The sequence below is a fragment of the Megascapheus bottae genome, chromosome 14 (genome assembly GCF_031878675.1).
Source record: "Megascapheus bottae isolate mThoBot1 chromosome 14, mThoBot2.hap1, whole genome shotgun sequence".
Taxonomy (NCBI): Eukaryota; Metazoa; Chordata; class Mammalia; order Rodentia; family Geomyidae; genus Megascapheus; species Megascapheus bottae.
The window spans coordinates 3,887,286-3,913,912 of record NC_143522.1 but is presented as its reverse complement, the minus strand read 5'-3'; the positions used below and the strand labels follow the sequence as shown (position 1 = coordinate 3,913,912).

Here is a 26,627-nt window from a genome sequence, read left to right as displayed (position 1 = left end):
GATATACAGAGGGGTTACAGTTACATAAATAAGGAAATGAGTACGATGCTTGTTGAATGTTGTTACCCCTTTCCTGGCTTTCTTCTGTTTTCCCTCCTGCCCTTCCCCTCAACTCTCCCTGCTCCCAAGCTGTAAAGTTCATTTTCGACATAGTGAGTTGTGAGTATCACTGTTGCAGCGGTTCACTCTTTGTCCTTTGTCTCACTAGTTCTGTGTTTTTCCTTCCCTTCTCACAAATCCCCCCTCAAAAAAACTCTCTTATTTCCATATCAATTAGCATCATTTTATAATGTCATATGTACATAGCAGTTGAGATATTGTGATCCTCTGCTAATTTTGAAATTTTACCTCCCCCTAGTTAGAGTGGCCATTATCAAAAAGACTAATAACAGATGCTGGCAGGGATGTAGTCACAAGTGAACACTACCACACTGTAGGGGAAATGTAAAATTTTTTGACCACTCTGGAAAGCAGTATGAGGGTTACACAAAAGGCTAAATATAGAGCCCCCTGTGATCCAGCAATCCCACTCCTGGGCATTTACCCAAATGATCACAAAAAGGCCACACTAAAGCTACCAGCACAACCCTGTTCATTGCAGCATTGTTTATCATAGCCAAGATATGGAATCAACCCAGATGGCCCTCAGTGGATGAATGGATAAAGAAAATGTGGTATACACACACAATGGAATTCTATGTCAGAAAGAATGGCATCACACCATTCATAAGGAAATGAACAAGTAAGTTAAAAAAAATAACATTAGAGCTAGGAGTTTGGCCTAGTGGTAAAGTGCTTGCCTAACATGCACAAAACCCCAGGTTTGATTCCTTGGTACCTCATATATAGAAAAAGCCAGAAGTGGTGCTGTGGCTCAAGTGGTAGAGCCCTAGCCTTGAGAAAGCCCAAGGATAGTGCTTAGACCCTGAGTTCAAGCCCCAGGACTGGTAAAAAAAAGGAAAAGAAAAAGAAAAAAATAACATTAAGTGAAGTAAGCCAAACTCAAAGAAACATAGGCTCCATGGTTTTTTCATTTGGAGGGATTTTAAAGGTCCTGAAATACTGAAAAAATTCCTTTACCCTTGTTCTTCTGCTCTCCAGGTTCTGAACCCTACTTTTGTTTTCTCAGCACAGTAAGGTTTATTTATTTTAATAAACCTTGCTGAGTTTTAATCCCTCTGGGCTATGATAGGAGTTAGTAAATAACTTTAGGCAAAAGCTACCTCAGACTCATCTTCACCTTCCTGTGCTTTTCCTTTTCAATACTGTGGGCTCTCAAGTGTTCCTTGAACTGTTGAAGTTTTTGATTAGATTCTTCACCCATTTCACTTACAAATTAGTAAATATACCCTATAGGAGCTCATTTAAATAGAACTTTAGGTTCATCTTTATGAATTGTGCTTGCTTCTGGGATTACTCAAATCTAGAATGTCTTTCTAGCTATTTTGTTTTCAGATGCCTATTCGATTCTTTTGTTTGCTTTTGTGCTTAACCAAGTATTATATTTATCCTCAGAAAAAGATTTAGTCTACTGCAAAGGAGTTTTGTCAAGCTGGAATTCATCTAGCTCCTATTCTTTTTTTCTTTTAATATATGAGGAGATGTAATCAGCTGAGATTTAGAGTTAAAGTCATATTGGGAAGGTTGAAGAAAAGGGAAAAGTGTGTGAAGCAGTCATATTGACCTGTGAGAATTTGTTAATGTCAAAGAAATACAGTAGAAATTCTAGGTATTGATTAGTGCCCACTTTAAGTTATGTTCATCATGTTTAAGTGAAAACACTTGGCAGAATTATGCAACATTATCTAACCAAAAAGGGATAAATCAGAAATGGACCTTTAATGGACAGTACAATAGAGGAAGGATAACTCAAAGTGATCACAAGTGATAAACAAAAATTTCATAAATTCAGAAAGTGAAGACAGGAGTGAGGGTTAATAAGTAATTCTACAATGACCACATTACTGACTTCTTACTTCTCTAGTCTCTGAGAATCCTAATAAGCTGACACATGGCAATCTGTACTGCGTACCAGGAGATACGTGGCTCTCTGATGCAGTCACTCTGAAACAGGAAAACTAATTTGAGGTAGGGTATGTGCTAGGTACAAAAACTGATCACATGTAATTATAGAAGTAAGACTGAATGCAAGGGTCAGTATAAGGAAGAACACGTGAGGTTTGTTGGAATTGATCTTTCTTTGTCTTTCCTCTCCTCTTACCTCCGGTCCTTTTCTTTTATTCTCTTTCCTTTTGTGCTCATATTGCGACTTGAAGTCAGGGACTGAGTGCTGTTGTTTAGCTTTCTCATTCAAGACTGATGTTCTACCACATGAAACACATCCACATCCAGTTTTTTGCTGGTTACAGGGAGAAGAGTGTCTTGTGGACTTTTCCCCCACTGGGCTGGCGTCAAGCTGGAATTCTCGGATCTCAGCTTCCAGAGTCATTAGGATTAGCACTGTGAGCCACCAGTGCCTGACTGTGGTGGTTCTGACTCTGGTACACATGGCTATTTGGGGGTGACAAAAACTGTGGCTAGTCAGACATTGACAAACTTCTCTATGAAGAGATTGTGACAAATACTGATATAAATAATGCATGAACAGGAATTCAAACTAGGACCTCCCCCCAAAGTCCTTTTTAAGATCCACAGAACATGTTATTTCCAAAAGATGATAATTTGGTGTATAAGATATTGAAGAATATTAATGAGGTTTAAAGCATTTTCTTAAGCTTAAAAAGATTTTTTTCCTCCATGCTACTAAATGAGATTGACCAGATGAGGGCAGGTTGAGCTTAAAAACATTGTAGCATTTTAGCATCCACATGGTATATGTACATGCCATGAATGTACACGAAATTCAAAAATGTCTAGAAAGATTCATCCCCAAGAAGACTTCATGAAGGTAACTTAGAATCAAATTGTCAAAAAATAAAGACAGATGACATTTTGGTAAGTGAAACAAGATACAGAATAAAGGTATTTCATGACCTTAGAAAAAAATGTTGCTTTAAAAAATAGAAAAAGAATACGCCCAAGAGAGAATAAAATGCTGGTTACCTGGTGATGGAGAAAAGAGGATTAGTCTATGGGCCAGGCATAATGGTATACATTGTAATCTCAGCTACTCAAGATGCATAGATGTAAGACAATCACAATCTGAAGCCAGACTGCAAGAACCTATTTGATAATCTAAAAGCAAAAAGAACTGGGGAAATTGTCCAGAAACAAGGGCATACTAAATCCACTAGCACAATGATGTTCATTGCAGCACTATTTACCATAGCAAAGATATGGAACCAACCCAGATGTCCCTCAGTTGATGAGTGGATCAACAAGATGTGGTATTTATACACAATGGAATTCTATGCTGCTGTCAGAAAGAATGACATTGCCCCATTTGTTAGGAAATGGAAAGACAGAAAAAATCATATTAAGTGAAGTAAGCCAGACTCAAAGGAACTTAGGCTCAGTGGTTTCCCTCATTTGTCCTAATCAGTAGAAACCTTGGGCTCTCATAGTAGAGATTTGCAATAGAGAAAAACCTAGATACATAATGCCGTATAGTATGATGCTAAATGAAAGGACCTCTAGGATATAGAAACAAAAGCCATATAATGAGTGATTGTTGTCCTTAATGTAGTATGTTATCTCTCATCTCTTTTGCTGTCCCTTGGTTATCTCATATTGTTACAGTATCTCACTTTGTTATCTGATATATTGGATATATTTGTATTTGGTTATTTGAAATTGAATAGGAAAGGGGGGAAAACAAGATGAGGGGTGGAGGTGGTGGGGAGGGAAATGGGGACCAAGACATGAGAAAGGGTATCCATGTATGGGAATTAATGCACCTTCTATCTGGTGAATATAATGTAACTCTTCTATTAATTAATCATAAAATATATGAAAAAAATAAAAATTAATTAATTAATTAATTAAAAATTAAAACCTAAAAAAAAAAGAACTGGGGAATAGTGTAAGGCCCTGAGTTCAATCACTGATACTATACTAAAAACAAATTAAAGAGCAGAAAGTAGACATCTAAGATGAACAAATCCAGAGATTAATATACATGAGGGCTATAGAATAGGATTATTGATAAAAGGATAGTTCTTAGGAACTCTGCCACAGACACCAGAATGGCTAGGAGATGGTGGATATGTTAATATACTTAACTAGAGTAGGATTTTCTATGCCTCCTGTACATTTGATAAGTGTATCAAACATCATGTGGTATATCTTAAATATATACACTAAAAAAGAGAAGATAGTCTTTAAAACAGCAAGGAAAAATATCTTTCTTTTTTTTTTTTTTTCTTTTTGGTCAGTCATGGGGCTTGAACTCTGGGCCTGGGTGTTGTCCCTAAACTCCTCAGCTCAAGGCTGTTGCCTTCCCCTTGAGCCACAGCCCCTCTTCCCCTTTTCTAGTGGCTAGTTAATTGGAGATAAGGGTCTCATGGACTTTAGTGCCTGGGCTGACTTTGAACTGTGATCCTCAGATCCACCTTCCTCAGTAGCTAGAATTACAGATGTGAGCCACCATTCGTGGCAGAAAAAAATACCTTTTGTATAAAGGAATTCCCATAAAGCTCTTAGGATATCCTTTTGCTACAACTTTGCTTACAGTTATTTACTCTCATATATAGAAATGTAAATGTAAATCACTAGAGACAACCTGAAGGCTGAAGGTCTGGGAAGGGAGACAAGAAGAGGGAGGTGAAGGAGGAAGAAAAGGAGGGGGGGAGCAGAATACTTTGCCCTTAAAAAATTGTTCATTAGAAATAATGGATCTAAAGATTTCCCACCCCCTCCCCAAATGTTTTTAAGTCTTATTGGCCATTCTGACATTCGTTTTTATGAACCGTTCAATCTTGTTTACTTTTTTAGTATAGATTTTTAGCATTTTTAAATGTGTTTGTATGCCAGATGATTTAAAGTAGAATTCCTGAGTTGTGCAGGTAAAGGGCTTCATGGTAATATGTTATGAATGTAGGTGATTCTGTCTGCTCCATCACCCTCATTTATCATGTCAGTGATTCCTTCATAGGATATATATTATAACTTCCTTTTCACCCTGAGGTTTACCTCATTTTATTGATTGTAAAATTCTGTGCTGTCCATGTCATATGTTTACTAACCTCAATATATTGTTTCCCATTGGCACAAGTGATTGCCATAGGAAACTTCAGGAAGCAGGCATGAAGTCTTTTGGTCAAATACCTATGTATTCTGCTCAGTCTAGAGACTGAAGTTGTTGAAGAATATAATAGCGAAGAATAGTGAAGAATATAATTTTCCAGAAAGCTCAGTCAAATCTTGCTATTAGATTTCATCTATAAGTAATAACAAAACAGGCTTTCTTAATCCAAATATATTGATCAGGATCTACTCTAGTAAATGCCAGTGTATTTGGAAAATGAGGTAAGAGCCCATGCTCTTTGAAAGCTTTTGGATTTTATAGGCTGTGCTCATTGTATATCCTTACACTAGCTTTACACATACACACACCACTAGCTTTACACATACACACACACATACATGCACACATGCAGACACACATATACATCTGTGAGCTTTAGAGTTGTGTAAGAAATTTTAGTGTGATTTCATTTGATCAAGCATTAATTTCAAAATGAACTCACTTATTTTTTCTTCCACTTAAATAATTTCCCTGTCTTTTCAAGAACATTCTTTAGTTGCTATTCTATGTGCACTTAATTTTTAAATATATATGCATGTTAATATATAGTCACACATATTGTTGACAGTATGTTTCTTTGTATAGTTGTATCTTAAAACTTGGAAATTAGATGGGATAAAAAATATAGCTCCCTACAAATCCTTTGCTTCACTTACTACCCTTTAACCTTTAAGTTCCTACATATGGAGCATGTTTGTGTGTGTGTGTGTGTGTGTGTGTGCGTGCGTGTGTGTGTGTGTGTGTGTGTATTTTAAGTTATAAGAATAATTTGGAAAGAGAGCTGATGTATTTCTTTAGGATTTCGATTTGTTTCTATCTGGAAAATAGTATGTTTATGCATAAGATTTCCTGACAATAATTATTGTAGAGGTGACATGTTCATTGGTTTGGCAGCTCTAGTTTCTACTTCATTCTTTTTTCCCCTCTAGACAACACTCATTTGTCAAGAGGTAACTTGATTTTTTTTTACAAGACCAGAACTCCTAACTCTGTACCTCAAGTTTTTGTTCATTAACTGGCACTCTGCCAGTTGGCTACACTTCTCAATCCAATTACTTGTTTCTTTGTGGTTTTTTTGTTGTTTTTTACCTGTCCTGGAGCTTGAACTCAGGGCTTGAGCACTGTCCTTGGGCTTTCTCAAGGCTAGAGCTCTATCACTTGAACCACAACACCACTTCTGGTTTTTTCTATGTATGTGATACTGAGGACTTGAACCTAGTACTTTGTGCATGCTAGGCTAGGCAAGCACTCTACCACTAGGCCAAACTCCTAGCCCAGTTACTTGGTTTTTAACATAACGATTTTCACCTTTATTGAATTGTAGTTGACCAATAAAAGTTATATTTATTTATTTATGTATTTAAGGTGTACAATATGGTACTTGGGTAGATGCATACAGTGTTAAATGATTACCACAGTCAAAGTAATCTATCACCTCAGTTATTTTGCTGATGAGAATAACAAATATGTTTTAAATTTAATATTTACAATTAAACTTTAAAAATGTAACACTGACAGTTGAAATGCCTACATTTATTGATTTTCCAACTATTGTGCTTGAATTAAAGTGGAGTTATGTAGAGCATACTGTTTCATGAAAGCCTCTTTTGGTCAACAACAAATTGCTGATATCCATCTGTGATAGCATTTGAGGTGTCACTACTTGAATTTTCAGTCCCTCTACAGACACACAATGGTGCAATTAGCTAAATATTTATGGATTTTTGGGTGGTTTTCACTCGGGGGCCAATGTGAACAGTGCTGTTGCAAACAGCTGGTTTGTGTGGTCTGGTGCATGTGTGTGGATGTTTGTGATGTAGTCACCTAATGCTGCAGTAGTTGGGTGTGAGTTCGTTTAGCTTTTGTGAATACAGCCAGATGATTTCCCGAAGCACTGATTAGTGTTGTCCTTCACAGTATAGTGCTTATTGGAGCTCATTCTTTAAAAACAAAGGTTGAGACATCACTTGTCATGGGTGATCTCAGAAATTTATGAAGTAGGAAGAATATTGTTCCACTCTTCTGAGTTACTAATCAAACACATTCAAATGGACCTTCCTAATTTGAGTAAATACTCTCACATGGAAAAGCACACTTATTTTGTCAAAACTCTGTATATTATAAACGATAGGAACTGAGGGAAGACATGGATCAAGTGGTAGAGTATTTGTCTAGCAATTACTAGGCTCTGAGTTTAAACTCCAGTACTGACCCTCCCAAAAAATGCTGAAAAAATTATAAACACAAGCTAGTTGTGGTGATGCACATATATAATTTCAGCATTTAGCAGGTTGAGAGAGGAGGACTGCAAACTGAAAGTCACACTGGGCTATTAGATAGATTCTGTCTAAACAAACAGAAACAGATACAGACATGAGATTAATAGCAGAATTTAATGGGGACCATGTGTTATCAAAGTCCTAATTCTGGAAAGTGAGTATCCGAAAACACTTTCAGCTTTCACAAGTTATTACAAAGGTGGTAAAATTTTTTTTAAAAAACTGTTTATATTCAAGAGCTTGAAAATCTTGATTGAATTGGCTTCTGATAGTTTTGAAACAAAAGAATTGATTCCTGCTGTGGTTTGTGGAGTCTCTTCCCAGCAATGCTATCTCCAAAGTAAAGCCAGTGAATTCTTTACTGGTTATCAAATTCTTTGGTTGCTAAGTATGACCTTTTACTTTTGTGTAATGAAAGTTAATTCATTTGGGTGTTATTTCATTACAGTGTGCCTGGGTTAATTCCTTGGAGACTTGACACACCCAGAGACTGGCAGATTAACAGCCAGACAGGGTGCATTCTCCCTTGTTCTGCATGACTGCTGGTTGTTTTTTTTTTCTTTCTTTCTTTTTTCTTTAAGTGAAAGTGACCTTTTCATTTCTTTTCATCACATGAGTGAGAGTGAAATTTCTGGGAAGAACTACTTCTTATTTTTCAGCCTTAGGTTTCTTATTTCTAGGGAAAGATTGCTAAGATGCTTTATGTGGAAATGTCACTTGCCTGACTTCCTTCCGCTGATTTTTACTAACTTCATACCGGTTCTGTTAGATTCCTGAGGAGAGATGAACCCCCAGTGCATGACATGATTGTATGAACACACTGTGAAGAATGTCAGTGATAACTTCAATGCCTATCAAAATATCATTATGCATTTATTCCTTAGTCCTGGGATGGGGGGCAGGGAGGAATGAGGGAATCATAGTTGTTATTTTTAATTTATCAATTAGTATTGGAAGTATCCTTTATTAAGTGCTATTCCTGATAGATAATTTTGTGAGAAACAATTTATCTTGGAGCTGTGGAGACCTCAGGACATAGCTTTGTTTAATTTGCTACCTTCAGCATCATCAATTATCATCACTTGCAAACTGTAAGTTTATTATAGACAGTCTGATTATGAACTAAGAGTAGTGCTGGAACTCCTTGCAAGTTAATGATCAGTCTTTCACATATGTAGGGGAGAGAGGGAGATTATTAAGAACATACAGGATACCCTCATATGTATCTGGTTAGAGTAACTGAATACATATTTTCTGAGAAACAAATTAAGATTATGGGAGAATGGACAAATTTCATAAACATGTATAACCTTAAAGATAGGATTGTTTTATAATTCTACCTACTAGCTTTGCTTTTACTACCCACCAATTTTACTTCTGTGCTTTGACACTCAGATATACATAGAGTATTTGTTGTAACTTGATTCAGAGATGAGAAAACTAGAAATCTTGATGTATAATTATACTAGTTTAATAGTGTTGTAATTATGATAAAGAATGCCAATGATTGATTTATTTTTTTTTTGAGCCAGTCTTGGGGCTGGATCTCAGGGCCTGAGCATTGTCCCTGACTCAAGGCTAGCACTCCACCATTTGAATCACAGCTCCACTTTTGGCTTTTTGGTGGTTAATTCTAGGAGGAAAGAGTCTCATTGACTTACCTGCTTGGGATGGCTTCAAATAATGATCCTTAGAGCTCAGCTTCTTGAGTATCTAAGATTACAGGTGCAAACGACCAGTATCCAGTCTGAAATCATTTATTTACAAACAGCATAAAAATGGTTTACAGTGTGATTTGAGTGCTACCAGGAAACAAAACCTTAGGGATTCAAGTTTTATAAAAATGTTACATACTCATAAACATGTGTAAATAATGGAAACATTTAATTTCTTTATGTTTTTTTATTTCTATACTATTAAACATAGTCTGTATATTTAAAAAGTGAATGAGATACTAGATGAAACATCTTTCATTCACTGTGGTTGGCCACTTCCTTTGAGGATCCTGGTTGAACTTCTTGGCTTTTGTGTTGGTTGTCATATTTAGACTACTTTTTGCTTAAAGATTTACATTACTAATGCCACAATGGTTGAAAGTAATAGAGGGAAGAACCCAAGGAGAAAAACCTTGATCATATGCTCATTCTAAATATCTAGCTCATGCCTTTTTTATCTACAGCTAAAACTTACATTGTAAATAAGATGCCTTCCTTTTAGCAAATCAATGGTTTTGTCTTTGCTAACCCTTTCAAGCATGCAGTATGTTTGCTGTACCTAGCCGGTTTAAAAATGGAGGTGGGAAAAATCCCTATTTGGTTCTCGTTTTACTTCTTCCTTTTGCTTTTTGGCTCTTGCTAGTAATTCTAGAACCATACTGAGTATGAATGGTGTGAGTAGACAACCTTATCTCTTCATGACTTTACCAGAAATAATTTCAGTTTTTCTCAGCTTAGTATGTTATTGGCTATGGATTGATCAGACATGGCCTTATAACAAAATTATGTTGAGATATATTTCCTCTGTTTTTAGATTCTTTAGAGTGTTTCTCATAAATGGATATTGAGTTTTGTCAAAGATCTTCTCTGTATTGAGATGATCACGAGTTTTGTCCTTGTTCTTATTTATGATGATCTACGTAATTAACTTGTAGGTGTGAAACTATCCTTACATCCTTGAAATGAAACAACTTGATCAGAGTGTGATCCTTTTTTTAACATTTTGTTGAATCCAGTTTTCAAGTATTTTGTTGAAAATATTTACACCTAGATTTGTTAAAGAATTCTTTTTGTGTGTCCTTGTCTGGTTTTAGAATGAATGTAATGCTGGCTTTATCAAATATGTTTGTGATCCTTGATGTAATATTTCATGGAAAAGTTTGAGGAGAATTGGTGGCAGTTCTTTAAAGATCTGGTACAATTTGGCACTGAATCCACTGGCTCTGTATTTGCAGATTATATGATTCTATATACTTCAAAGACCTTAGGTATTTCACAAAAAATCCTGCTAGATCTGATCAAACATTTTTGCAAATATAACAGGAATAAGATTAAAATATAATATAAAAATAATAGTTTTTCAATATATCAGCAATGAACAGGCCAAAAAATAAATCAAGAAAATTCTACACATTATTTAGATCCTCAAAAGTAAGAAATGTACTCACTACTTCACAAACATTGCTACCCTTTCTCTTGTTTTTAATCCCTATTTCCCTGGCCCAATTCCCTCCTCTCATCTTGTGTTCCCCCTTCCCTATCCTATTTCAAATAAACAAATAAACATATATACAATATATCAGATAACAAGGTAAGATACTGTAACAATATGAGATAACCAAGGGACACCAAGAGAGATGAGAAATAATATAGTACATTAAGAACAACAATAACACATTATATGGCTCTTGTTTCTACATCTGGTGAATATAATGTAACCCTTCTATTAATTATAATAAAATACATTTTTAAAAAGTTAGTGAATGCCCAACATGTCATTAAATAAAACTGCATATTAAAATGGAAAAAAGAAATATACTTATTACCTCATATATATATATATATAACTGTGACCCCTCTTTGCATCACCCTGACAATAAAATTAAATTTAAAAAATGAAGTATATGAATGAAAAGAAATAAAGAAAAGAAGAAAAATTGTAGGCATAAACATATTCAAGGAAGCAAAAGTCTTCTGCAATTAAAACTAACTATAAAACCTTGAAGAAAGAAATGGAAAAAGTCTATAAGATAGGTTCATAGATTAGTAGAATTAATGACATGAAATAGCTATACTATCATAAGCAGTCTATAAATTCAATGAAATATCATCAAAATCAGTGTTATAGCCAGGCATGGTGGCTCACACCTGTAATCCTAGCTACTCTGGAGGCTTAGATCTGAGGATCACTATTCAAAGCCAGCCAGGGCACTAAAGTCCATGAGACTCTTATCGCCAACTAACCACGAGAAAACTGGAAGTGGTGCTATGGCTCAAGGAATAGGGAGGTAGCTTTTTGCTGAAGAGCTCAGGAACAGTGCCAAGGCCAAGACTCTAAGCCCCATGATTGACAAAAAAAAAAAAAAAAAATCAAGCGGGGGAGGTGGGACGGGAAATGGGGACCATGACATGAGAAAGGATATCAATATTTGTGAAGTAATGTACCTTCTATCCGGTGAATATAATGTAACCCTTCTATTATTTACAATAAAAATATATGAAGAGAAAAATATCAGTGTCATTCTTTATAGAAATAGAAATCAATCCTAAAATTCAATGCTAAGCAAAATCAACAATACTAGAAGTAACAGTACATTTGAGGAAATTTGTTCAAAATATAGTGTAAGTATGGAAATATTACAAACTCCCTCATATTACAATGCATGTTAACTCAAAAATAAAATTAAAGCTGGGTGGTTCATACATGTAATCCTACCTACTTAGGAGGCTGAGATCTGAGGATCATGATTTGAAACCAACCCAGGAAGGAAAGTTTATCAGACTCTTACTCACCAAAAAACTTCAAGTAGAAGTGTAATTCAATGGTAGATGGAGCAAAGAAAGCTCAAGGACAGAGCCCAGGCCCTGAGTTCAAACCCTAAGACAGGCAGAACAAAATAAAAAAATAAATAAAATAAGCACAATACATGAAATTTAAAAAGGAACCGATCAAAATGAAATGGGAACTTAAAAAAAAATCTCATCAGTTGGGCTAGGGAGGTTGGCCTAATTGGTAGAGTGCTTGCTAAGCATGCACAAAGACCTGGGTTCAATTCCTCAGTACAAAACACACAGAAAAACTTGGAAGATGTGCTGTGGCTCAAGTGGTAGAGCTCTAGCCTCGAGAAAGCACACAGATAGTGCTCAGGCCCTGAGTTCAAGCCCCGGGACTGCCAAAAAAATACCTCATCAGTCTCAGCTACTGAGGTGGGAAATTAGTAGTTCCCTACTAAATAAACTATAGATTTTGGTTCTTTCTAACACATAAACTGTAGATTTGGACTTGAATCGCTTTTTGAAAAATCAGTATTTATTTCCTTGTTGTACACAAAGAAAATGCCAGAAGGTGCCAGATAACATACTTCATTCCTGATTGATCTTTATCCAGGAGTACGACTTCAGAACTGGAACTGCTGAGGTTTTGCTCGTAATGTTTTCAGACTACCTCAGGACATCATGTGGCTTTTATGAAATGCATTTGTCTTATGTGGAAATGGAGCATTGGCCTCGGAACAGTGATTTTTCAATATGTGCCCAATGGAAGCTCCAGGAAAGCAGCAATGTGAAAAATTCAGTTGTAGACCTGGAGGGCCCACGTAGTGCTGGGCGTATAACCAGTGCTCAGTAACTATGACTGAGTATCCTGTGGAGCTCTGCCTGTGAGTCCCATTCTCCATCTTAGCTTTTCCCGCATCATTCTTTTTGTATGTTTTCTATAATGCGCATCAGGCTCATTTCAGCAACAAACTAAAGAATTATTTTATAACTGAAGAGTTGAATTTTGAAATTTTTCATTATAGTTCCATGTTCTTTTTATTATCCACATGATGTACAGAGATTACAGTTGTATAAGTCAAGTGAAGAGCATGTTTCTTTTTCTTTTTCTTTTTTTTGTCGGTCATGGGGCTTGAACTCTGGGCCTAGGCACTGTCCTTGAGTTCTCCAGCTCAAGGATACCACCCTACTCCAGGACCTGGGTGTTGTCCCTGAGCTCTTCAGCTCAATGCTATGGCCCTACCCTTGAGTCAAGCCCCACTTCCCGTTTTCTAGAGGTTAATTGGAGATAAGAGTCTCAGGTCCTTTTGTTCCCTGGCTGGCTTTGAACCAGAATTCTCCCATTTATGTTTTCTGTGTAGCTGAGATGATAGGCATGCATCAACATGCCAAGTTTTTATTGGATGAGATGCGGGGTCTCATAAACTTTGCACTCAGGCTAGCATGGAACCGTAGTTCTCCTCATCTCTTTTTCTCAAATAGCTAGAATTACAATCATTTGCTACTGTGCACAGCCATATTGCTAAATTCTCTGGTTGTGCTATACAGAGATTATGTTTATGATAGAGACAGATGAATAGAAGATGGATAGTCAGAGAACAGGATGATAGGTATTGCCAGCTGAGAGACAAGTCTATGTGAAGATCACCAGAGAGGCTGGCAAAATCAGTCATGCTAGTGTGTGACTGAGATGTCACGTTAGGGGAAGTAGTTAGGCTAGACAGACCTTTGTGTGTGATCAGATCTTTGACTTTGCTTAGAAGTAAGCCACACACAAAAAAGTACAGGAATAACAGGGCCTTATTTGTTTAGGAGAAGTTCCTGCAAATAGTGTTGATGTTAAACCTTTGGGGCCTGAGAGACATCTGTTTTGGGACCATGGGACTTTGGGTATAATGGATATCCTAATTAATGCATATATTTCTTAATTTTTCAGGCCAGGATATTATTTTTTATTTTTATTTTTTCAGGATTGGTTTGCAGAGTCTCAAAAACTGATTAATTATGTAATTCCATAGCTCTTTTGAAGGGAAAATTTATTGCCTGTCTTAATTAAGAACCAGCTTTAATTTATTAGTTTTCTGACATGTAGAAGTGAGAAATAACCAGCTCTGGAGATAAACAAAAGTCACTTTTCACCTAAACATTTTCTAATGCAATATAATTTGATTTGTTGGTAATTGTGTGATGCTTATTAGGGAATCTGCCTGGCAGAGGCTGGATGTGATATTTAGTGCAGGGAACAATGAAATTGAGACCAGTGGGCTAAGTATGAGCTCTATCCTAAATGAGATTTCTGCTCTGCCATTTGAAAGAATTTTTGCCTTCTCTAAAAAAGTTATTATTGCTTTAGTTTCCCAGTAAATAATACTTCAGTTATATTTTCATGTCAGCTAGATGGAGAAGGAACTTGCCTTGGGCATGGCTCCTCGTGATGTACCTTAACGATTACTTTTAGCTGATTGTTTCTTGGCATCTGGACATAGTATAACCCATCCATCAAAATGATAAATGATCTGGTGTCATAAATGGAGTGAAACAAAAAGGGACTTACTTAAATTGCAATGAAAAACCCTTCTAGTGTGCCAGTGAATAGATTATTGTAAATACTGAAAGACTGTTTGCAATATGTACCCTCAAAATAATAAAAGGACAGAAAATTACTCTTAACAAAATGAATCTAAAGCAACAAAAGTCCTGTGGGGTAAATGAGTAGAAACCAACCAACACATTTTCACATTACATCTTTCAGTGTGATATTTATATATGTATTTATTTAAAAGTCATTCTTTTGCTTTCTTAGAGCTCATTTTATTTTCAACTTGAACAAAATACCAGCCTCAATGAGTGCTTAAGATACCTTTAGATTTATGCTAAAATATTTTCTTCCCTCCTATAAAAACATCTCAGATGCAAGCTTTATAAAGGGATGGAATGTGAAGAAAAAAAAGCAAATTGCTTTGGTAGAAAGCTAAAGCACCAATAAACCATAAAAACTCATAATTCATGGGGATGCAAAAAGCCAGTCTTGACTTAGCCCTTGCTCTCTGCCTAGCTGAACTGGCTCAAGTCAGCAGCATTTCCCCTTAATCCTCACAATTAATTTATGATGTAAGCACTGTCATTATGCCCCTTGCAGTAATGAGTTTTATGAAGATTGAATAATATGTCAAGGCTACAAACACAGGAAAGTCATCGATCTAAAGCCTGATCTTGGAATCTTGTGTTAAACTCATAAGACTCAGGCACAGTGATCCCTTATATGTTTACCTTCTAAAGTTATGTTTAGCACGTCTAGAGCAAATATGATGTCTTGTTTATCCTTCCATGCCAAGGGACTTGATTATGCCGTGTATGAGATATAGTAGAAGCCAAGACAGTACTTGTTGAATAACAAAACATTGATCTCAGTAAAAGTGAATATATGAAAGAAAACACTGTACTGTTTTTGGAATAGTATGAATGATAAAAGTGCCAGTTGCTTTCAAAGCTCTGTTATGGTATTTCTTTCCTCAAAAATATGGTATTCAAAAAAGGAAGGGAGCTACTCTCTGCTGCCTAGAGAAATTGAGAGATTAAGAAAAAATACAAATCCAGATCCCTGGATAGGAAATAATGTTTAAGCTATTAACAAAGTTTCGGAGAATGATTTCTACCAATTCATAAAGCATAATTTAATTGGACTGTGTGCTGGGGTCATTTTTACTAAACTAATGCAGCCAATGTTCCATCCAGATTGAGTCCCAAATAAAAGGAATAGTTAGGCGCTATTTCAAATCTTAGGTCACTTTTTTTTTTACCACTTCAAAATATGTGATCAGCATCAGAAAGGAAACTATTGTGTATTCAATTAGTATGCACTGTCATTTCATGAGGGGAAACCAGCTTATCATTATCTTTAAGAAACTGCAGTCTTAAAAAAAAAAAGACATTGTAAAGAATAGTTCACCAACTGGTTGGTGGAAGGTTCTCGTTGAGTTTCCATGTGTGTCTTTAAGGTGAGTAGTACTAACTTAGGTGTCATCTCTCCCTCAGCATTGTTCTGATTCAATGTGATGATGATATCCATTCTAACTTGAGTATTTAAATGACATATCAAAAATCTGTATCAATAAGAATTGTTTTCTAAGCATCATTTTTTGTCATTTGTCCCTTCTCCAGTGTATGCTCAGAACTTGAATTTTGCTATTCCCCCCAGAAAGCTGGAGGAGTCAGACTGGAATGAACAAAAGCTGTCATGCAATAATGTGCCCACCCTTTCCAGAGTGACACTTCCAGTTACCTTAAGCCTTACAAAAGGCTGGGAGAAAACCTTTGTTTTCTCTCCCTGGACTTGACTTTGTTGGTAAAAGGAAAATCTTTTAGGCTGAAGAAAATAGTAAGAACTGTATCAACAAATATGTCAAGTTGGTGGGGCTTCTTTGGTTGATGTTCGTTTCTTATAGATAGCTAGTGGGAATTTGTCTCTAAATGTGCATGGAAATCTGCAGTTCTCTATTCTGATTCATTTATGACATAATTCTGAAAGGTCGGTTTGACAAAATGAATGCCTGCCCATTTTCATGAGCCTTGATGATAGTAGTGTTTTTGGTTTTGTTGTTTTTGTTTTTCCTCTGAGACTCTTCCTGATGGTTCTTACCATGCTTGATCCATTTCCTCTGTGAAGCTGTGCTGTGCTGATCCATACAAATGTCAGCCCCTCTCAATAGATTGTAAGCCCATTGAGCGCAGAGTTGTATTTTTATTTAATTCTGCCTTTCTGATACCTGTATATTATACAGCAACCATTGCCATGTTGTTTTAGCCAATCAATATTTATTTGTTATATTGGGTCTTCCCCATTCCTCCCCACCAAAAAAAAAGATTCCTTTTTCTTTTCCTCTTACATCTTCATCTCTCATTTTCTCCAGGTCCTCTCCATCTGTCCCAAGGACATGAGAGCTGATATCTGCGTTCATCTAAACCGGAAGGTTTTTAATGAGCATCCTGCTTTTCGATTGGCCAGCGATGGGTGCCTACGCGCCTTGGCGGTAGAGTTCCAAACCATTCACTGTGCTCCCGGTGACCTCATTTACCATGCTGGAGAAAGTGTGGACGCCCTCTGCTTTGTGGTGTCAGGTTCCTTGGAAGTCATCCAGGATGATGAGGTGGTGGCTATTTTAGGTACTGTGAACTTTCTTAATGTGGTCACCAACGTATTACTGAATTTCTTTTTCTTTTTTAGTTTGGTAACTTTAGAAATTGGGTACTAATGAGACAGTATTAGTCAATCATACTGCTCCAGCAGACAACATTAGTAGAATTCATCATAGCCTATTGGGATACATGAGCATTTGATTCAACTTCAACAGTTGCAAGGGAGTTGCTATAGGACAGCCTCAAAGCCCTCTGTAAGTGGGAGCTGGCTTTTGGAATGAACATTTTGTTAGTAACCTGAGGAGTTAATCTCTGAGGGCAATGGAGCCTGTCTGCTTCAGCTCTTTGCTTTACAGAGGGGCTAAGGAAGGGCCTGGGAAAGCTTACTGATTTGTCTAGTTAGTAAGTGAATGACCTTAAGTCTCTCTCCATTGCTTTGTCACCATGGATTTCAGAAGTTAATTGCAGAAGATCCTCAGGAGTCTCACAATTAAGCATAGTGCAAGTGAATTTGATCTGGGTTTATAAATCTGATTTTACTCATCTGTCTTCCTAAGTCAGAGAAATCATTTGAGGAGTATCTGTGCTGATTTCATATCATGGTGAAAGTGCTGTGATAAACATGGTCGTGCCAGTGGCTTTACTATAACCTTGTTTATAGTCTTTTGAGTAAATGCTGTGGGGTGGGATTGCTGGATCATAAGGCAGTTCTGTTTACTTTTTTGAGGAACCTCTTTACTGCTTTCCTGAGTAATTGAGTAAGTTTACATTTCCAACAACAGAGTTCCTTTGTAGCCACATCCTCATCAGCATGTTATTTTTTGTTTTCTTGATAGAGGCCATTCTAATTGCGGTGAGGTGGAATCTCAGTATTGTTTTGATTTGTATTTCCTTTGTGGCCAAAGGTGAACATTTCTTCATGTGTCTATTGATTATTAAGAAAATGTGATACATATACAGTAGTTATGCTTATCTATTAGAAAGAATGATATTACACCATTTGTAAAGAAATTGAAAGACTTTGAAAAAATTATAATGAGTGAAGTAAGTAGAATCCACAGAGACGAGAATGAGTTTTCCCTTATACGTGGAAACTAGATTTAGCTTATGAACTCATAAGTAAATAAGTTAGGTAGTATGCAAGTGTACACAAATGTATTAATTGAAATATGGTAGGCAAAAACAAGACACCAGGAAGCTGTTACTAGGCAGTAGTGGATGGGTCAAGGGAAAAGGGGTAGAAGAATGAAGAGAAACAGGGAAATTGGGGCTGGGAGTTTGGCCTAGTGGTAGAGTGCTTGCCTAGCATGTACGAAGACCCAGGTTCAATTCCTCGGTACCACATACATAGCAAAAAGCCAGAAGCAGTGCTGAGGCTCAAGTGGTAGAGCTCTAGCCTTGAGAAAGTCCAAGGACAGTGCTCAAGCCCTGAGCTCAAGCCCAGGACTGGCAAAAAAGAAAAAAAAAAGAAAACAGGGAAATGCAGAGAATCTACTATATATCCTACAAAATTAAGAAGAGTGATGGAAAGAGAAAAGGGTCATATTAATTAAGTTTTTTACATCCATAAACTGCTTTGTGAAATAGCAACTCCTTTGTACAACCATGTAAAGATAACGCAGATAAATTAGGCACTAAAAAAGCATTTTCAAATTCACGGACCCAGTAGATAATTGTACCAATAACAATGCGATCACAAAAGCAATGACAGTGCATGACACTGACCAAATTAAACATTGACAGTTTGAGGATTGTGTAAAACATTACACCTTGGTTAAGAATATTCGGGATGAACTTTTCATTTTTTTTTGTTCAGATGTCTATAGTGTACAACTAAAAGGAAGGAGTGATGAGCTCAGAGAGAACCACTCCTGTTTCTTTTTCAGGTGAAGTAAGTTAGCCTTTGGCAAAATGTCCGTTTTGATCATATTCATCATGGCTGGTGTCTCGTGAAAAATGAGCTGAATCTTAAAACGATTGGATTTTTAGCTACTGAAGTGAACCCACTGCAACTTGAATGCCACTTATTCTCATAAGAAAAAGATTGATGGATTTAGAAAGCCACAAAAGCCCAAACGAAAGAGGATTTCACATCCAACACAAGAATGAAAATGGACCTAAAATAAAAATCATCATTATTTGAAAAAGAAAGAATACCTAACCAAAATGAAATGACCTTTTATAGGAAGACTTTCTATTAAAAAAAAAAACTGAGCGATCAAACATGTCTGAGTGGCTGATCGTTGAATAGCATTGTTTGCAAACCTTTCCTTAATTGTTTACAGTTCCATTTTTAGGAACAAATTCTGAAAATATTATTTGCAAGAAAGGAATGTAATGCACTAGAATCAGTTCTCTGGTTGTATTGAATGCTACTTGGGGTTTGCTCTTGCTGTGTTGACTGGAGTCTAAGGGAAGTATAGATAAATCTCCATAAAACCTGAACGTTTGCCCTTGATTCATAAACTGCTTTGGTGAATGGCAACTGCTTTATACAACTACTTAAAGATAATACAAAAATTTATTTGAAACTCGACAATTCTTTGTGAACTAAAGATCTGGGCACTATCCCTTAGCTTTTGGCCCAAGGCTGGTGCTTTTCCACTTGAGGCACACCTCTACTTCCAGCTTTTTGGTGGTCAGTTGACTTAAGAGTCTCATGGATTTTTCCTGCCTGGTCTGGTTTTCAGACCTTGATGTTCAAATCTCAGCCTTCTAGGTAGCTAGGATGAACAGGAACCACCAGCATCTGACACCTTGGCTGACTTCACTGAGGAGGATGAAACACAAGCCCCAAAGCAATGTGGTTCAATTGCTGAAAGTCCCCTCAGTGGGGGCTGAGGGAAACAGACATCAATTTATCACATGAAAATGAGATTGTCACGATACATTAGCTCAGCAGCGGACTCCTGGTCATTTGCTTTGGCCCATTTTCTTCATTATAGCTGTACCTTGGTAATTCCTTTTCTAAAAACAAAAACAAACAAACAAAAAGCTTGGAGTACAGTGCCTTTGGGCTGGGTCTCCTAAAATGGAATCATTTGCTCAGTGAGACAGACAAAATGCATTTTCCTTTCATTTTGTAATAAAATGGTAACTGCTTTTACCCAATGCCAGAGTGAAAATGAACACTGGGCCCCTGGGTATTGGAACCAGTCTCATTTAACTGTCACATTTTATTTCTTTGAGTGTGTGTTTCTTGTTCTTCTTCCTCAAAAATTGTGGGATTCAGATACTTTTTCTATGTTAGCTTACTGAGTCAAAGAGTTATGTGGACATCTCTTGGGATACCCCTTCTGCCTCCGTTCCTGTTTCTTGGTCTCTTTTTCCCTCCTTCCTCCCTCTTTTCCTCCCTCTCTTCCACCCTCCCTTCTTCCTTCCTTGCTTCCTTTCTTGCTTTCTCTCCTACCTCCTAAAGTTTCTGTAACTTTATTTAGCAGCCCTCCTATCTGCTACACTGGCTCATTTGCCAGTGAAAAGGTAGAGGAGGGAGGTCATTTTGAAATTAATTAGAATCTCTGGATCCTGAAACAGGTGCAGTTTTATTCTTTTGGATCCTTGCCTCTGTAGCTTCTTGGTGGGTACATAATTCTTTGGTGTGTCAAAAGTGCTGAGGAGTTTAATGAGTAAGTTCTGAAGCATAACTAATTAATGGAAAGATAAAATGCAGTCAACAAATATCTCTTTTTGAATGCAGAAGGATGACTTCTACATGTTTTCTAAATGGGGCGCAGGAATGTAATTGCAGTTCCTGCCTCTTCCCAACCTGAAGCTTTTGCAGTTTCTACACCTCCACCTTTTCCTGACCTTCCCACTTCTGATACAACACAAAGAATTCCAAAATTAAGTTCATGATGCATATGTAATATTTTATATTCGTTAATATCTTCTTGCTTTCTAGTTTCTACTCTGTAATTACTTAATGTGAACGGATTTATTGGTGTGGTTGGAATAGCCAGGATATTTCTAAATGTCTTGACAAGTATATTGTACCTTTCAAGGAATATAAAAATAGCATTTTCTACCAACAATAGACCCAACTTCCAAGACAATTGTTTTGCACACTCCCATTTCTTCTTTTCAAATAAGTTTGTTAGATTTTCTCTTTCCCTCCCCGCATGCCCCCCTCCTCCTTGCCAGTATTCATTGCTTGGGCCTGAACTAAGGGCATCATGCTCTTATTTAGCTTTAATTCCTAAAAATTCATTTGCCATATTTCATTCACGTAATATCATTCAGTGTTGGTGGTCCAGTGACTGCTTTATTTTACTTAGCCTAATTGTTGCTAACTACAATCTGAGGCAGCACTATGGGATACCAGGCCAAAGAAAATTTGAAAACACAAAGATGTAGACATAGATAGATAGACACATACATACATACATACATACATACATACATAGATACATAGATAAGGGCAGAGACCAGAAGTGCCAAGGCTCTCCTGTACTTGGCCCCTGAATCCCCATAAGCAAGCATAATTATTTGAGTTTACACAGGGAAGGTTACTGAGGATACATGTAAAATATGAAGCATCTATATTAACATTACAATCAGAGCTGAAACAGAGTATGTGAGAGACACAGAGTCCCTTTTTCTTTTAAGACAGGAGACTGCAGTCCTGGGAAAGGCCAGACACAGTATCCATATAAGGTTAAGTTGTCAAGGTCCCTGGCATAGCTGCCAGCCCAAGGACTCCAGTCTCTAACCTACTCCATAGCTGTCTTTAATGTTTCCATGGCCAGCTGTCAGTATTCCAGTCTCTCAAACTGTTTTCAGACTTCATAGATCAGCTGTATTGTTCCCATCCTAACACTCTCTTAAGTTCATCCATGATGGATGAACTTCCTTTTAAAAGACGGGGTAACATTGGATTGTGTCCATATCCTACTGTTTTGAAGAATATGATTACAGATACCTCTTGGAGATTTGGATTTCAATTCTTCTGGATATATATATCTGTCTAGCAGTGGGTTTGTGGAGTCAGTAGGTTGGAGTGAAGTTGGGGTCAGGACATCAGGTGCATGTAACGAATGAAGTGAACCATTGTTTTTCTCACTGTGTCAGTTGTAAGACTCAGTTCTAATATGAGCATCATTTTAGTCAAAACTCTTTTTAGAAAAGCAAAGCAGAAGAGTTTGTCTTATCAAGGATTAATTTAATTTTAACAAATATGCAAGCTATCCATTGTCAGTTGCGAAGTTAACCTCTGTCATTGTAATTGTAATATAACAACCAGGTAAAAGAAAACATTTTTATAACTTGGTGGTTCCAACTTTAAATGAGAACAAAAGCACAAAAGTCCTATTTATATCCATGAAATTTGTGTGCACTGTTCCACATGTCACCCCATGTGGAAGGTATAAATAGGAAAACGATAGTCAAGGAAAATATGGGGAAAATGAGCCCTTGCTTTTTAAAAATAATGAAAGTGAAGATGGACTGGAAGCCTGGCTCAAGTGATAGAGTACCTGCCTAACTTAAGCCCAAGGCCCTGAACTCAATCCCCGGTACCACCAACAAATAAATGAACATTAAATAAGACAAAGGACTTGAACAGATACTTCTCCAGAGAAGATATAAAAATACCCAATACCAAACCAAGCACTTGTGATTTATGCCTGTAATCCTAGCTACTCAGGAGGCTGAGCTCTGACAATCACAGTTTGAAACCAGATTAGGTAGAAAAGTCCATGAGACTCTTATCTCCAACTATGTATAAAAAACAAAACAAAACAAAATGAAAACCTGGAAGTAGAGTTGTGGTTCAGGTAGTAAAGCACTGTTCTTGAGCAGAAAAGCTGAGGAACCACATCCAGCACCCAGGCCCTGAGTTGAAGCCCCAGGACTGGCGCGTGCGCGCGCACGCGCGCACACACACACACACACACACACACACACACACACACACACACTAGTTGATACTAATTGAAGAGGTGTTTACTATTACTAATTATCAGACAAATAGGAAATCAAATCTTTATAAAACACTACCTCAGAACTATTAGGGTCGCATTATTTAGAAATCAGGAGATGAGGAATGTCGATGAGTTCATTTACTAGTACTTGTTTGGTAGAAAGATACTTTCTGCAGTCATTGAAAATGGCATGGCTGTTGCTAAAGACATTGCAAGCCTAGATAGAATAGCCATATTGACCCAGGAATTTCTCTTCTGGCTACAGATCCAAAGGAGAGGAAATCATCACACCATGAAGACGTCTGCACTCATTCCTTTCCTTGTAGCATTGTTCAGTACAACCACAATACAGAAAGAACTGAAATGGTTGTGTAACTTAATAGTATATATAATCCATTTTAGGGCCTTGACTCCCCACTCATGCTTTTTGTATGCATATCTTTTGGGGCCACATATACATTTACATTATTTATACATGTGAGCATTTCTCTAACTCATTTAAAAAATGTATGCTGTTTTCTGATGCTACACACACAAACCTATTTGAATGATACATGGAGCCATTACAACATTCCCACAAATATCCACTGGAAACTACCTACATAAAACTCAAATGATATTTTAAGGATCTATTGGGTATATTAATAAGCTATTTTCACTAATGAGTACTATGATCATTTTATGCACATACTTTATCTATGTCATTAACTCTCCAAATAATGTGTCTCGCAGTTAAAAAAAAAATAAAAATCTAGCTGTGAAATCAGCCCCACGGGGCACGATAATCCCAGGAACACCACAGCCTGTGTTACTCCTCTAATTATGTTAGAATTGTATCCTACTATATAAATCTTTAACATTAACTTCTATATCACAATCCTGTTTCCTGTGGTTTAACACCCAAAATACTTCATAAGCCTTGATGCAGAGAACTGAGAAAATATAAATAGAACAAACAACAACTTTCATGTCAACTGCAAACTTTGCTGCTATTTTAGGGCTTTGAGAGAGGTTAAAGTTTGCCCAGGCTCTAAACTGTTTATAGCGGATACTACTTGTTCCCAGCAGGAGCTGACCTAAAAACCAGCATCAAATATTCTATAGTAATGAATACCATAGAAGTTCTCCTCACTGAAGGTGCATGGGCATTCGCTTGGAGGTCAGGGCACTTCTCCATTGGCGCTCCATGAATAATCCCTTGCGTCCACACCCCATTTCTGCAGATTGCATGAACATGCAAAAATATACATTATGTATCTGCTCAGCTACATCATCCATTTGACTAATTCACTACTTGTGAAATGATTATCTTTCCAGAGTCTTTCAAGTTTGTTATGAATAGAATTCGTATTAGGTGACAGAAAGCAGGATAAAGAAAACATACTTGCAGATGTTTGATTGGATTTCTGACATATATTACATGTTTTAATGGAAATTCTATGCTGTGAAAGTATCAATGTTGTGTATTATGTAAAGTGAATTCTGTTGTAGGGAGTAGAATTAGTTAATTTGGCCATTAAAAATCAATGTTAGCTAATTTTGTTTTATTTCTATACAGGTTTTTGAGGAGAAGCAGAGAAAACAGTTTGTCATGAGTTAATATTCTAACTTCTTATTATCTTTCCCACAACATAGATTTATTTCCCCAGGACTCCAAAGAGATAAATAATTTAGGGGCTGAGTGTAGCTGAGTGGTAAACTACTTTTCTACACAAATGAGGATCTAGTACTCAGTACTGAAAAAAGGGATAAATAATTTAAATTTAAAACTTGGAGGATAGAAATACAGAAGGAATTTTAATTTCATAAACCTGGTAGAATCAATTGAAAATGGATATTTGAATGCCTTCACAATTAAAAATGATGGCATATGTATTTAACCTACTGAGTACCCATAATAATATTTATTTGCTATTGTACATATGTACAAGGCACATGTTTTATGAACTGTTATTTAAAAGTGTAAGAAAAGGGATGTTAAAATAGTTTGCTGTTTTTAGAGATATGGAACCAACCCAGATACCCCTCAGTAGATGATTAGATCAAGATGTGGTACTTATACATAATGGAATTCTAGCTGCCATCAGAAAGAACAACATTGCCCCATTTGTAAGGAAATGGAAAGACTTGGAAAAAATCATATTAAGTGAAGTAAGCCAGACCCAAAGGCATATAGGCTCAATGGTTTCCCTCACTTGTAATAATTAGTGCACATCCAGGGCTCTCCTAGCAGAGGATTACAATAGCTCAAAACCTGATACATAAGTCCATACCTATATGGCCTTATAAAAGGATCTCCAGGATATGGAAACAAGAGATTTATCTGGTGTGATTGTTGTTGTTAATGTACTTTGTCATTTCTCTTCTCTTTTGTTGCTCTTTGGTTAATCTCATATTTTTACTGTATCTGACTTTGTTACCTGGTATATTGTATACATATACATTTATTTGTTTATTTGAAACAAAATAGGAAAGGGAAGGGGGGTGAGTGAGAGGGGATGGAGGAGGAAAGTGGGGACAAAAGCATTTGAAGGGGTATCAATGTGTGAGCAGTAATGCACCTACTATCTGGAAAATGTAACTGTAACCCCTCTATACAGTGCCCCAACAATAAAAAATTAAAAAATAGTTTTCTGTTTTTTAATAAAGGCTATGCATATTCATATGGAAAACTTTGGGGTCATAGTCTAAGAAGCAAAGTTTTCAGCATACTACTTCTAGCCAGTCTCTGTTGCCATTTGAGAACACACTATTTCCTTTTTATGTATCTCTTTTGACTTTTATTTCAACTTATTTCAATTTTCAAATCAACAACATAATATGCTGTCCATAATAATATAATTATATAATATACTTTGGTTCTATCGGGAAGTTTCTGAAGTAATTCCCAGAAGTGAAATGACTGAGTGAAAGACACGGATTATTGCTGAAGTGTACACTACATGAAAGCATTTAGAAAAAAGGTAATGAGCACTTATAAATGAATCAGAGATTGTATTATAATCGATCATTTTAAGAAAGAATCACAGAAATGAATTGGAGGGAAATGTAATTCATTTTCTACCTCTTTAAGAAAAAAGAAAATGTAGAGCAACAATGTTAGTGGAAAAGCAACAAAAAGTAGATCAAGACAGGCTGTTATAGACTTATTTTTCATAGCACTAGGGACTATGATGATTTAATAGTTATTAATGTATTTGGTTTACAAACTTTTATGGCAGACTCACCCACTCTCCTGTAATGCACAGAGAACCTGCATTAGTTTAATGCATTTGCATCCATGCTTTGTATGTGTTTGTGTGTATGGTTTGACAGGCTGCTTTAATTATGTATGTAATATGAGCATTTCTCTCTGTCATTTAAAAATCTATGCTATTTAGTGACTAACCAATATTTCATGATTTATTTATTTATTGACCTCTATGTTACTCTACTTTATTGGCCTATTAAAAGTATTATTATTATTTTTTTGGCCAGTCCTGGGCTTGGGCTCAGGGGCTGAGCACTGTCTTTGGACTTTCTCAAGGCTTAGCACTCTACCACTTGAGCCTCAGCACCACTTCCAGCTTTTTTTCTATGTATGTGGTGCCGAGGAATT

At 36.6% G+C, this 26,627-nt stretch overlaps 1 protein-coding gene across 1 annotated transcript in view; it reads left to right on the top strand.

Moving 5' to 3' along the window:
• The window catches only part of Kcnh5 (potassium voltage-gated channel subfamily H member 5), a 201,952-nt gene that overhangs the window by 133,251 nt on the left and 42,074 nt on the right, over nucleotides 1–26,627 (top strand). The window contains exon 9 of the mRNA XM_090345364.1: nucleotides 16,886–17,138. Within this exon, the coding sequence (XP_090201490.1) occupies nucleotides 16,886–17,138 (253 nt within the window). The remainder of the gene's footprint in view (nucleotides 1–16,885; nucleotides 17,139–26,627) is intronic.